Source organism: Nansenia antarctica (assembly GCF_963989245.1).
Source record: "Nansenia antarctica genome assembly, chromosome: 3".
Lineage (NCBI taxonomy): Eukaryota > Metazoa > Chordata > Actinopteri > Argentiniformes > Microstomatidae > Nansenia > Nansenia antarctica.
The window spans coordinates 60,535,004-60,549,232 of record NC_137688.1 but is presented as its reverse complement, the minus strand read 5'-3'; the positions used below and the strand labels follow the sequence as shown (position 1 = coordinate 60,549,232).

The 14,229-nt window shown below is 43.9% G+C and overlaps 1 protein-coding gene across 2 annotated transcripts in view; it reads left to right on the top strand.

The window, feature by feature from the left end:
• eya4 (EYA transcriptional coactivator and phosphatase 4) overlaps positions 1–12,609 on the top strand; it is a gene marked incomplete at its 5' end in the record, with an annotated part of 59,304 nt that extends 46,695 nt beyond the window's left edge. For both annotated transcript variants that reach the window (XM_080525385.1, XM_080525384.1), the window contains 7 exons: positions 1,459–1,548; positions 5,147–5,205; positions 5,677–5,837; positions 8,067–8,181; positions 9,246–9,367; positions 11,365–11,465; positions 12,467–12,609. In XM_080525385.1, the coding sequence (XP_080381511.1) occupies positions 1,459–1,548; positions 5,147–5,205; positions 5,677–5,837; positions 8,067–8,181; positions 9,246–9,367; positions 11,365–11,465; positions 12,467–12,547 (729 nt within the window). In that variant the 3' untranslated portion in view covers positions 12,548–12,609. The remainder of the gene's footprint in view (positions 1–1,458; positions 1,549–5,146; positions 5,206–5,676; positions 5,838–8,066; positions 8,182–9,245; positions 9,368–11,364; positions 11,466–12,466) is intronic.
• Between the last annotated feature and the right edge of the window lie 1,620 nt (positions 12,610–14,229).

The following is a 14,229-nucleotide window of genomic DNA, read 5'->3' as shown; positions in this document are numbered from 1 at the left end:
CCCCCCCCTCTCTCTGCCTATCTCTGTCTCTCTCTCTCCCCCCTTCTCTCTCTGCCTATCTCTGTCTCTCTCTCCCCCCCCCCTCTCTCTGCCTATCTCTGTCTCTCTCTCCCCCCCCCTCTCTCTGCCTATCTCTGTCTCTCTCTCCCCCCCCCCCCCCTCTGTCTCCCTCCCCCCCCCTCTCTCTCTCTCTCTCTCCCCCCCCCTCTCTCTCTCCCTCCCCCTCTCTCTGCCTATCTCTCCCTCCCCCCCCCCTCTCTCTGCTTCTCTCTGTCTCTCTCTCCCCCCCCCTCTCTCTGCTTCTCTCTGTCTCTCCCTCCCCCCCCCCCTCTCTGTCTCTCCCCCCCTCCCTCTCTCTGCTTCTCTCTGTCTCTCCCCCCCATCTCTATTCTGGGCATCTGACGGCATCAGCTAATCCTGTGTCAGGCGGCCGACCCTCGCTGACCTATCACAGATGATGGTTTTTGCAGCTGAGCCACTATTGGCAAGGCTGTGTCCCACCATGCAACACACACACACACGCACACGCACACGCACACGCACACCCACACGCACACACACACACACACACACACACACACACACACACACACACCATCCAGCCCTCGACCCCAACATTTTTAAAGGGGGGGGAATGTTGATGGGACGGAACAAGTGCAACCCGTCTGTCAGCATCTGCTGAGATTAGGGGAACATACCAGCTATGGGTGAGGAGAGGGGGGAGAGGGTGTGGGTGGGGGGGAGAGGGTGAGGGGAGAGGAGAGGGGGGAGAGGGTGAGGGGAGAGGAGAGGGGGGAGAGGGTGAGGGGAGAGGAGAGGGGGGAGAGGGTGTGAGGGGAGAGGAGAGGTGGAGAGGAGTGAATAGGTGGTGAGGGGTGAGGAGAGGTGAGAGGAGAGGGGGGAGAGTGTGAGGGGTGAGGAGAGGGAGGAGAGAGGGGGTGAGGGGCGAGGAGAGGTGGGACAGGGTGAGTGTGGGGGTCAGGGGTGTCGGTATCGTGGCATAGCGGTAACACGCCTGACAACTACTCACCTACACTCATTACCTGAAGATCTGGGGTTCATCTGGGGTTCAAGACCGGGTTGGGCTGTCTGGCCTCTCCTCTGTGTCCCACCGTCTGAACACTCGAACACACCTTTAGGGGCGGCTGTGGCGCAGGAGGTAGAGCTGCCGTCTAATGATCACAAGGTCGGCAGATCGGCGTTTCGAGCCCCGGCTGGCCACATGTCGAAGTGTCCTTGGGCAAGACACTGAACCCCAAATTGCTCCCAGTGAGCGGGCCCGGCGCCTTGCATGGTAGCTTGCCGCCATTGGTGTGTGAATGTGTGTGTGAATGGGTGAATGAGAGGCCATTGTAAAGCGCTTTGGATAAAGGCGCTATATAAGTGCAGTCCATTTACCATTACCGTTTACCATTACTCCCACCGTGTCCCACCGTCTAACACACCTTCCTCCCTCAGGACCCTCCTATGGCTGTAACGCTGGGCCTGCGCATGGAGGAGATGATCTTCAACCTGGCAGACACACACTTATTCTTTAACGATTTGGAGGTGAGCTCACAGACACACACAGATAAACAACAACAACAACAACAACAACAACAGGACAGCATACCACAACCATTCCACAAATTACATTCACAGAGCAATATACTAATGTAGCTATAAACTAGCATACAAATTCTAAAAGTAAAAGTGAAGGGCCGGATCAAGTCCCATGTACGTGTGTGCGTGTGTATGTATGCTTGCGTGTTACACAACAGCCATAGTCCAGGGGCGTATTCCACGTACGTTGATTATTATATTCGCGATTAAAAGGAAAGCCTTGTTCAAGCAACTCTCGATTGGGATTCAAGCCTCAAGTGATTCCTCGAATTAGAATCAGCCTTGTGTCATCAATGTTCACGCAAGTCCGGTTTGGAAAGTCTCGCTTTGGGCGCGCGCCCCGGAGTTAGAAGTAGCCTAGAAGAGCCGATTGTCGAAAAGAAGATACTAGACTGGAAAATGACAGAGCAGCGCTCTACTTATTGATCTTTATGAAGACGAAAAATAAGATGTAAAAAAGTGCAATACGCAATTAACAAGGCGAGGGAAATGGTTTGGCAAGAAATTGCTGACAGATTGCGTACATCATACAATCCCCTACTTATTGTGTTATGTTCATTTTTTAATAAATGAACATTCACTACTGTGGTTATTAGCAGCAGGCTACACACTATCAGATAGCCACTTCCATCAGACCATAGTGTTCTTTTAAGACGGGATTTGCATTTCGTTGTCTGATGCTTGTACTCTACAATAACAATAAAGTTGAATCTAATCTAACAATGTATGTTTAAAATGATGGTGTAGGCTAATTTACGAGAACTGACATATTCTATCATGGTGCCTTTCTGACTGTGTTCTTCTAGCATTGTAACTGGATCCTGGATTTGGCATAGATTATTATTTCTTATGATTACTGATGGATAGATGATTCACTTACTTAGACAGATGTATTTATTGTAAATCGATTTGCATGAAGGCTTCTGTTAAATGTCAAGAAAATGAACATAAGATGATAGTCAACCCTCTCTCCTGAGGCAAGGATCGAACCAACAACCTTCTGATTGCTAGCTGGCTAGCACACTATCAAACTATCTATCAAAATATCAAATTATCTATCTATCTCGTAAAAGATGGGACCTAATATTTCCAAAAAGACAGTTGACGGAACTGTCGTTCGGGATTTAGTTTCGGCCTGTGAGACATTTGTGACACACATCTAACTTAAACCAGACCGTAAACCTGGTCGCTACCAGGTTTGTTCTGAAGGATTGGTTGCATAGCAACCAAACAGCAAATTATTTGCGCCACATTCAGGGAACGGAACTTGAACTATTTTTTTTTTGCAAATTATAAAAACAAGCCTGAATTAGCTCTAATCGTGTTTCGTGGAATACCCCCCAGTATTACAGGAGTAGGGATGGGAATTAATAAGATGTTATTGACGCCGATTCCATTATCAAATCTGCTTATCGGTTCGATTCTTTATCGATTCCCTTATTGATTCCTGATCAATTTTCTGTGTGGAAGAAAAGTAGGCTTACACAGGTTTTTAGCATCAGCGAAGCTGTTCTCTTATCTCTATTATTATACACTGTGTCCACTGTGTGTGTTTTTTCCACACAGAAAATGTATCAGGAATCAATCTGAACTTAACATTTGAACATAAATAAAAAGAGCTCGAGCAGCTGGCTGTAGCTTCAAAGCTATCTGTAGCAACAGTCTGTCTGCCATCATTTAAAATGGTGAAATGGGAGAATATTTGTACAGCATTCAATTAAATGTAAAAATGTTTCTTAGTCAAAGAAAAAATCTGCTAAGCCTGCCTGCATGGCGATAATATTATTAGCAAAAGATATTTAACCTCAGTAACGGTAGCGTGGTCAAACATTCTGGCCGAAATACTATTCCTATGGGAGTTCAAAGTCCACTGTCAGGCAAAATAGCCGTATCAGGACTTTTTAAACTGTTCAAAATATCCCAAATAATGCGAAATAGTATACATTTACCTGTTAATTCATGTTATCATTACACTTACTGCTGAAAACTGTATAGCGTATATGCAGTTAAAAATATGTTTGTGTGCCCCGCGGTGGCGCAGCGGTCTAAGCATTAGCCTCTAGTGCAAGCTGCCCACCGGGGACTGGGATCGAATCCCGGTCTCGCCAGACCCGGATATGGCCGGGGCTCACAGGGAGCGGCATATTGAGCGGCCGCTCCCAAGGGGGGTATAGGACTATTTTCCGGACAAGGATCCGTCGCGCAACACCGCCCCCGTCTGGTGCTGGAGTAACGGTGTCGGGCTCGAGGAGCCAGACAGCTAGTCTGCCTGGCGATCTCCTCTGGGGCTGCCGGCCACGGGGTCGTGCGGCGGATCCTACGCAATAGGCAGGGGATAATTGGATGCTAGGTTGGGTGCAATTGGATACCAAATTGGGTGAAAAAGGGATAAAATCAAAAAAAATAATAATAATAAAAAAAAAATATATATATATATATATATATGTTTGTAAATAGGCTACACTTTGGAAATCTGCTCTGGTTTCAGAGCACTCTGGTATCAACGTCATAGAGTGTTCTGAATTCAGTTAATTTACGGTAATTAACGGTCAGTTAAAACTCTTTACAAACTGTAAACCTGGCGGACACCAGCGATAATATTACCATAATTTCGCTGGCAGCCAACAATTTTACGTTATCATGTTAACATTAACGTTGATGTTAGATAGCTTTCTGTTGCTAACTTAAAAGTTGTTGACAGTAGATACTCTTTAACTAATGCTGCCGTTTTCACCTTAAAATTCATTCAAATGAACATTAATTCATCCCATGTATAAACATGATTACTACCTGTTTTGTTACACGTAGATGCGTGTTGAATAATACTCTCTAAAGTACCAATCAAGCCGCAACCATAACATTTTGCAACTATTTCCCCCGACATTTTTAGATTGGAATGTTCAGACGCTCAGACAACTGTCAGCGCATGTGCAAAACATGACGATAAGAGGAATCGATACATCAAACAATTTGTTACCGGTTCTCGATTCCCCTATCCAGGAGGAAGGAAACAATAGTCACATTGTTCAAAAAGGGCCTATAATTGAAGATAGCGGTACAAAGAGTGAGAGGATTCATGTATACTGTAGACCCATGTGTCGATACTGCCCCTCTGTGGCTCACCACTGTTGGTGTTTACATTTGTGTTATGGATTGAAAGAGACTAACTAATTTTACTAATACAATAGAATAGAAAAACGGTATTGTCCACGCATTGTGGAAATATGCCTCTGGCTTCACAGAACAAAAAAACAACAACATCTGGAGCACATGATAATAATGTTCATTTTAGCATGTTTATAGTGTGCAGAATATGCAATATGTGATGTTTTTGATACATGTTTATTACTGCTTATGTTTTTCAAATAATGACGTAAAATTGCTGATAGTCACAGCCCTGTGCATCTTTCTCCATCATTTCTTCGAGTCGACCTTAAAGAATGTCTACCCACTGCCCATATCAAATTGAGCTATGCTTGGTCAGACCACAATTCAAACTAAGACTTACACCTATATGTTTGTGTGTGTGTGGGTGGGTGTGCAGGAGTGTGATCAGGTACACATCGATGATGTGTCGTCGGATGACAATGGCCAGGACCTAAGGTGAGCATTCAAGACCTCCAGTTTGATTGTGTTCATTGTGAATTGGAAATCAGTATATCATATAGTAATATTGCCAAATGTATTATGTACTGTTACTGTTATGTAATTGGCTATTGATTTTATAAGGTGTGTTGTGTAATTAATTTAGTTAGTGATTGTGAATAATAGAAAAATAGAGTATGTTATTATTATTATTATTATCATCATTATTATTATTATTATTATTGATATCATTATTATTGTTATCATTATTATTATCATTATTATTATTTTTTTGTCAATCAATGAAAGTTAAATATTACTATAAAGTACAACCGTAATTCACAATACTACTTTGATTGACAGTTCTTACAGATGTATATAAAAGTATGGTATTGCTTTTCATGACCAGTGCTTACATTATGAATCATTGAACCATCATTGACAGAGCAGATTTCAAATAAAACATATCATTATTATTATTATTGACAGTACTTACAGTTTTGCAACTGATGGCTTCCATGCAGCTGCAACCAGCGCGAGTCTGTGCTTGGCTACGGGCGTGCGTGGTGGCGTCGACTGGATGAGGAAACTGGCCTTCCGCTACCGAAGAGTCAAAGAGTTGTATAGCACGTACAAAAACAATGTGGGGGGTAAGCCAATCAGAGGAGAGCTTATTGGAGAGGGGCCAATTAGAGAGCTCCTTAGAAGCCCAGGGAGTGCAAAGAGATGTAGGAGGGAAAAAGGATCTGTAACTATCAACTGTGGCTTGTTCAGAGAGGCGCCAAATATAGCAAGTTGCAGATAGAAATACTGTATAAACTTGACTGGATTCCCCAATCGTAGAATTTTGTGTTTTCTTTGTAAGATCTGCATATTCTGTAATGTTCTGTAATGGTGCACAGCCAGGACTGCACAGATCGACTGAGTAAAGAGTGAAATGTTCCATGTTCCATCCATGTATCTACATAAATTCATGAATTCATTTGAGAGTTCACAATGTTATCTATTGCCTACAGTGGGTTGCAAAAAATGTGGGCACCCCTGGTTTAAATGTCTGTTACAATTAATCTCCAAGTGATTGAAAGCAAACCTGAACACTAAATGCTACAAAGTTAAACATGACACCTTTCTGCACATTTTAAAGCAAAAATAAGTTTCTTTTTATTGACATTTTTCATGAGTTTTTAAATGCTAAAAAAGGAAAAGGGCCCTGTGCAAAAGTTTGGGAACCCTTTTGGATTATTCTTTGTTACCTTTTGAGAAGATGATTACTAAGGCCCAGACCAAGGTGATTTACTCGTTAGGGCTTCAATGAGTCAGGTGAATATAATTCCAGGGTTGAACTATATATTCTGAAGTAACTCCATGCCGTATCTGACTGCGGTGGCTGTTGTGTCTGATGTTAAAAGCCATGGGTTCCTCTAAACAGTTGTCCAAGGATGTCAGAATCAAGATAGTTCACTTCCACCATCAAGGAGAAGGCTACAAAAAACTCTTGCAACGTTTCGAACTACCCATTTCCACTGTCAGAAACATCATCAGAAAATGCAAAATAAATGGAACAATTGAAGTCAAGGCAAGACCTGGAAGACCAAGAAATGTAACTGATAGAATGGCCCAAGATCTGTTGAGAAATGCTGAGAAGAACCCACACATCACTGCAAAAGAGCTGCAAAAAAGAGTAGCAGACACCGGTCTAGTTGTTCACAGGACAACAATACAGCGTACCTTAAACAACAAAGACCTACATGGCAGAGTTGCCAGAAAGAAGCCTTTCCTACTACCTCAACACAAAATTAAGCGTCTGAAGTATGCAAAAGAAAACCTTGACAAACCTGAAGCCTATTGGAACAATGTGCTTTGGACTGACAAACCAAAGTGGAACTTTTTGGCCACAACCAAAGAAGGTATGTTTGGAGAAAAAAGAGTGAAGCATTTGTAGAGAAGAACACCTTGCCAACTGTTAAGCATGGAGGTGGATCCATTATGCTTTAGGGTTGTCTAGCAGCCAGGGGCACAGGCAATATTGTGTGGGTGGAAGGAAGAATGGATTCCACCAAATAACAAGACATTCTAGAGGCTAATGTTCGAAAGTCAGTCCAGAAATAGAAGTTGAAGAGAGGTTGGGTATTCCAGCATGACCCGAAGCATACCTCAAAATCAACCATGGAGGACCTCCAGGAAACACGGAAGAAGGTTTTGGAATGGCCATCACAGTCCCCAGACTTGAATATTATTGAAAACCTGTGGAGAGATCTCAAACATGCCGTGCATGCAAGAAGGCCGAAGAATATTTCTGAGCTAGGGGTGTTCTGTCAGGTAGAATGGGGAAAGATTCCCCCCAAAAGAATTGAAAGACTCTTAGCTGGCTACAGGAAGCATTTGCAAGCTGTTATAGATGCCAGAGGAGGAGTTACAAAGTACTAGCTGACAGGGTTCCCAAACTTTTGCACAAAGCCTTTTTCCTTGTTTTATTATTTTGAAACTGTAAAAAGTAAAACATTTTAAAAATTGTAAAATTGTAAAAGGCATTTTGACTAGGGGTGCCCACATTTTTGCACCCCACTGTATAATCACGCAAGTTTTAGATGAGCTGTTTTAATGGTTGTGTCACTGTTGTGGTCTCTAACTATGAGTTTGATTGTCTGTCTCTGTTCAAGTGCTGCTCGGAAACTCAGGACTTCTGATTTAAGTTTATGCAAGATATTGCACAGGGCTCATTATTGGTTGATTCCAATAGGTCAACTCAGATTTCTAGTAGTAGCATAAGTTTACACATTTTGGAGTTCATGATTTTCTGAGGGGTACTTGAAGGCAGCATCAGACTGGTGTTGTTCCAAGTGTGTGGTTAATAAGGACAGTGGTGGTGGTTGTTGCAGGGCTGCTGGGCCCGGCCAAGAGGGACGCATGGCTGCAGCTAAGGGCTGAGGTGGAGGCTCTCACTGACTCCTGGCTCACCAACGCACTCAAGTCCCTGTCAATCATCAGTTCCAGGTCAGTGCCCCACTGTGCCCACTTTCTCCTCCAATAGCCTCACTAGATGGCAAGCGTGAAGTGGGATTCTTTGGGACGACCCTAACCTTAACCCGTCCTCTTAGCATGACCATAAACCCTAACCCTTTCCTTAACCGTCTTTGATCTCAACTTCAGTGTCGGCCGTCCCAGGATCCAAGTCAGACTTTCCTCACACACTATAGTCTTGCATGGTCAGAAGTGTTGCCTCCCATAATCCCACATGCTCCTGGTCGACCGTCTGGGAGCCTATAGATTAGTGGTTCTCAAACCTCTCCTCGGGGACCCCCAGCCGCTCCACATATTTGATCTGTTCCACCACCAGCACACCTGATTCAACTAATCAAGCAATTATGATTTGTACTTGATTAGTTGAATCAGATGTGCTGGTGGTGGAACAGATCAAATATGTGGAGAGGCTGGGGGTCCCCGAGGAGAGGTTTGAGAACCACTGCTATAGATGGATGAGGAGGGACACACACACGCAGGAAATCCACCTATCGTTATTCCTCTTCCAAATTGGGTTGTGCCTTATCGTCAACATCTTCCCCGGACACAAAAACGTGTTAACCTCCGGAGGCCTGCTGATGTTAGCTATCTTCACTAGCTATAGAGATTTATTTAGATTGACAGAAAGCGCAATTTCCACCTTAATTCTGAGCCCCACGTACCCAAACATGTGATTGGTCGGTAGAGGTGTCTGTCTGTAGAAGACACCTCCTCCCCGGAAGATTTCTGAAGTTCTCAAAAGCTGGATCCATTATTTAAAGATGTAGTGCATTGTCTGGTATGGATAGCTTGAGATGACTGACAGTCCCACTGACGAGGGACAATTCAACCTCAATTCTCTATTAAAGATGCATCCATCCTTCTTCCCTTCCATGAAGAAACCACTAACATGATTGGATTGTTGAAAGCAATTCACCAGTTTAGTGATTACCTCGGGTTAGAGTGGAAGGAGGGGTGCCTTTTCAGAGCACTTTAAGAGCCTAAGTGACCCCCCCCCCCCCTCCACCCTCGCTCTCTCTTTCTCTCCCTCTCTACAGGAGTAACTGTGTGAATGTGTTGGTGACTACAACACAGCTCATACCAGCACTCGCTAAAGTCCTCCTGTACAGTCTAGGATCTGCTTTCCCTATAGAGAACATTTACAGTGCAACCAAAATAGGTAAGACCCCCCCCCCCCCCAACACACACACACACACACACACACACATACACACACACTGGCCATCGGTTATTTTGATGACACTCCATTCAGCTCATATGTTACTAATTCCATGCTCACCTATTTTGAGGTTTATGTTTGAGATGAGGTTCACTGAGAGTTTGCGTGGATGTGTGAGTGTTTGTGTTTGTCACCTGTGTGTGTGTGTGTGTTACAGAGAGCAAGGGAGAGAGAGAGAGAGAGAGAGAGGGAGAGAGAGAGTGGCTTTGACTCAGATCATAACATAAACCACCCTTTTCCTTTTAATGCTAAATGAAAAAACGTGTGCACACACACACACACACACACACACACACACAGTCTGTGCCTGACCCTGTCTCATTAACTGATTGACTGCTGATTAGATACACTGTGTGGATTCAGTGTGCATTGAATGACCCCCCACCATGCCCATGTGACCCTTGAACTTTCACCTGCTTTAGGTCTCTTTTGGTCATGGCATTTCTAATGGATTAATTAGAAGTTGCTCCATACCACTGATTCAGGGTCAGATATACTTTCATCCAATGTTGATTGGGGTATGGGGAATCTAATCCTAGATCTGTGTGGTATCTGTGGTTAGGGTCAACTTCCTAACTAAAAGTGTTTGGGACTGTTAACAGCTGGGCCCAGCCTGGCCTCTCCCAACACCATGTTATCATTCCCCCCCCCCCCCCCCCCCCCCACACACACACACACCACCTCACTCCAACTCGCACACACACACACACACACACACACACACACACACACACACACACACACACACCATCTCACTCTAATCGGACACACGTGGGATCAGTCAGTCTTGGTTGGATGGACACTCGCATTCCTCCTGCTGAACGGACCTCCGCAGTAACCTGCCAGGGTTCAGGCACGTGCCACGACCGCGGTCAAACCTAGCAGTAACCGTAAATCAACCTCAAGGGAGGAAACAAACAATTCAGTATGTGAGGAGAGAGAGCCAAAACACAAAGCCAAAATGCACTATGTGTGTGTGTGTGTGTGTGTGTGTGTGTGTGTGTGTGTGTGTATGTGTGTGTGTGTGTGTGTGCGTGCGTGTGCAAACTAGTGATGAGAAGAAAAATGTAAAGATGAACTCACACTGGGGTTCAGCCTAGTCAATCGAACTTAGTCATCCATGATGAGCTCTCTGAGAACTCACTCTCCCATGAGTCTCTCTGAAAAGCTGTTACCCAACCCCAAATCCACCTCCTAACGTCTCCCTCTAGCACTTCTGTAGATCTGAGAGGACTGGGTAAGTAGTTAGGGTAATAGTTGCCTTCTGACTAGCTAGGTGGTTGCCCCTTGCCTTCTGACTAGCTAGGTGGTATTTGCCATATTGCTTATACCCATCCCAATGCATTGAGATCAACACAAGTGCTTATATGGGCAAGGGGGTCAATTGGGAATTTGGCATCTGACCTGAAGCACAAGCTTGTGTTTCCTGCCGCTTTTGTGGTTACTGTCATGTCATGATCATTGCCATTTGAACTGAAACACTTCCCATGGGTGGACTGTGTGTGTCAGAGTGAATCCATTCTCCCTTCTTATATTTATGGAAATGTTTGTGTGTGTGTGTGTGTGTGTGTGTGTGTGTGTGTGTGTGTGTGTGTGTGTGTGTGTGTGTTTGTGTGTGCTTGCGTGCGTGCGTGCGTGTGCGCGTGTGTGTCCACCCCTGTCTCCTCCCATTCCTCTCCCCTAGTGCCCCTGTCTCATCCTGTCTTTTATGTGTCTTAAAAAAAAGAAATCTATGAAAGACTTTCTTTGTCTCCCAGGCAAAGAGAGCTGTTTTGAGCGTATAGTCTCCCGCTTTGGCACTAACATTACATATGTTGTCATTGGCGACGGGCGAGATGAGGAGCATGCGGCCAGCCAGGTAATGTCAACAACCCCCTTCATTTGACCTTTGATCCCTCTAACAGTTGACCTTCTCCATCCCTTGTTTTATTTTGCAGGCAAAGAGAGTTGCTTTGAGCGCATAATGCAAAGGTTTGGCAGGAAAGTAGTGTATGTTGTAATTGGGGATGGTGTGGAAGAGGAGCAGGCGGCGAAAAAGGTAAAGGACCTCCTGCGGTGACGTCACCGTGCCCCCCCTCCTCGGCGTGTGAGCTCTGATTGGACAAGCCTGCCTTTCTTTGCAGTAGTGGTTTTTTGAAGTTTCTTTGGTTTTTTCTTCTACTTGCTGTTGCTTTGTGTTTTGTTTTTTTTCTACACCAATGAAATGAAAGTCGACTTTCGTTCCATACTGACCAAGTAGAGGGTTGTTGGGATTGTAAAACGTTACCGCTGTGATAATGTTTGCCACCCTTGTCTTTTGGAACGTCTAATTAAACGTCTAATTAAGTTATTGAAATGTAATTCCTTTATGCATTCTAATACATTATGATATTATAGAGATAGAGGACACAGTATTATTATCCTTTCTCTGATTTGGTGGATTATGAATAGCAACACTGGTGGTCAAATGTGCACAATGGTTACGTTTTATCAATAACCAAGCCCCAATGTGTTGGACTGGCAGGATATGATTAGCATCTGTATTCAATCGTATGTATGGTGTCGTGGTTGATTTTATGATCTGTGAGTGTCTGAATTAAAAAAAACTACTCTGATCTGAGACTGATCTACTCATCGTGCTACTCTGGGGTGTGTGCGTGTGTGTGTTTCACCCTCTTCATCAAAATAAGGGTAATGTTGCAGGCAGAAAATTATGATTTTATGTATCTAGCCCTTATAACACATGGTGCTCATGGTGGTTGTAATCCTCCTGAATGTGTCCAGCTTTGGGGAGAGCCTATGTGATCATGTGTGCTGGCCGGTGGTGGTGTAGCCTAGGGATGCATGCCTTTTGTTTGCAGTGCTTTGGCAGACCAATAGACGGCTATGAGAGATAGTGTAGCTTGCATGACTTTGGGTGATGGGGTGTCGGCTCCCAAAATGTTCTTCTGTTGTCTATGAATGTTCTATTTGCCCCTCCAGCTTTCTAATCAGTGTGTCTGTGTGTATGTGTGTGTGTCTGTGTGTACGTGTGTGTGTATGTGTGTATGTCTCCCACAGCACAACATGCCTTTCTGGAGAATATCCAGTCATTCTGACCTGCTGGCGTTACACCAAGCACTGGAGTTTGAATACCTGTAACTGTTACTATAGCGATGGACACACAAGGGTAACTGTAATTGTTACCATGGCTTCAGGAGACACAGCCCCTTCTTTTGTATATCTATTTAAGAAACAACCACAGTACACTTTTCGTTTTTTGTCTTTTTTTTTTTTTTTGAACGTCTGGATTTGAGTACTTTGTCTTAAGAAGAAGAGGATTGAGAGGGAGAGAGAATGACGAAAAGGAGGGAGAGGAGGAAGGAGAGAGAACCGAGGAAGTACAGGACTGAACTTCCAAAACTCGCTCCCACTCAGCCAACACTAATGGTTGGGCCCTAACCTCAAACTTTGATCAAACGTCCACGAAATGTCTGGGGATGTAGTGTTCTCAAACTTAGAGACCCTGTCTATGCAGGCTCTTGAATTGGAAACGGGGACAACGTCCGTGTTTGAAACAATAAACCGCTTCAACAGTAATCTGCTTCCCAACCCCAGCGGGACTCAACACAATCCTGCACTCTGAACATGAGTCTCGAGTAGTCTGTTTTCGTCATTGTCTTGACTTGTGTAAATTATTTTACAGTAACTAGTTTTAACATGGCAGAGGCAGATGTTTGGTAAGGATAAGTCATTTTGGAGGGGGGTGGGACAGGGTCTAATTTTTTGTAAGGTTTTTTGGGGTAAAGGAGGTTGTGCGTCATGATTTGTCGTGCCTTATAAACGTGTTCGTGTGTTTCTTTGTCACTTTTGTTTATTTGGAAATGTTGATGTATGTAGATAAAAAGAACAAAATCACAACAAGGACCCCATGTGATAATTTCTTGCCATGTCCAAATATTGCATATCTGTGCTGATCTATGTAAATTAAATTGAACTGAATCCGTATGATTTTATGACAAGACAAACATGGATCCCTTTAGCATTACAGATAAATGAAGACAAAATAAAATGTAATAGCCGTGACGTTTTCATGACATGACCAATGCCAGATAGGATTAGCAGATCTAGTATTACAGATCAATTGGGAAATAAAAAGTAACATTAACATCCATTTTATTTTCATGACATTGCTTATTATGAAAGATCGGTTTAGCTACAGATCTGCCTGGGCTAAGTCCAGGCCACTACCTAGGCCCTGTCCAGCAGCAGCCCCTTCTCCTTAGACACTTAGATAGATCTAAGATGATTAAAATCATGATTAGAATAGAGTTTCAACATAAGACCTTTTTAGACCTCTTTGAATAGAACTTAAGACCTATTCGCGACACCATGTTAGCTTTTGGTCATCCTCGAGGTGAGGAAATTAGGGATTTCACTGCCATACAGACAAAAAAGGAAGCGAATTGGCATTTTCTTGGTTCCAGCTTGATTAATTTCCTCCGCATAAATAGATGTGGTCAGACTGATTTCCTTGCAGGATCTTGCTTTTAAGACCTAGCACCTAATTTTTAACCGAATAACTGAAACGTCAGATTGCTGAATTTTAGACTTTAAGGCTTTAAGACCAGCACAGGAACCCTGTTAGATAGGGATAAGCAAGATGCCCAACTAGCCAATCAGAGGCCACAGGTGGAACCAATACCTGCTTGCTGACATTTCTTTGAAACTAGCTAGACTTTTGTGGTTGATGGTGCAGGTATTTATTTAGATTGGAAATGTACGGTACACAACTTGCATATATTGTTCAGTAAGCCAGCCACATAAAATGAAAAAGGTCCTTA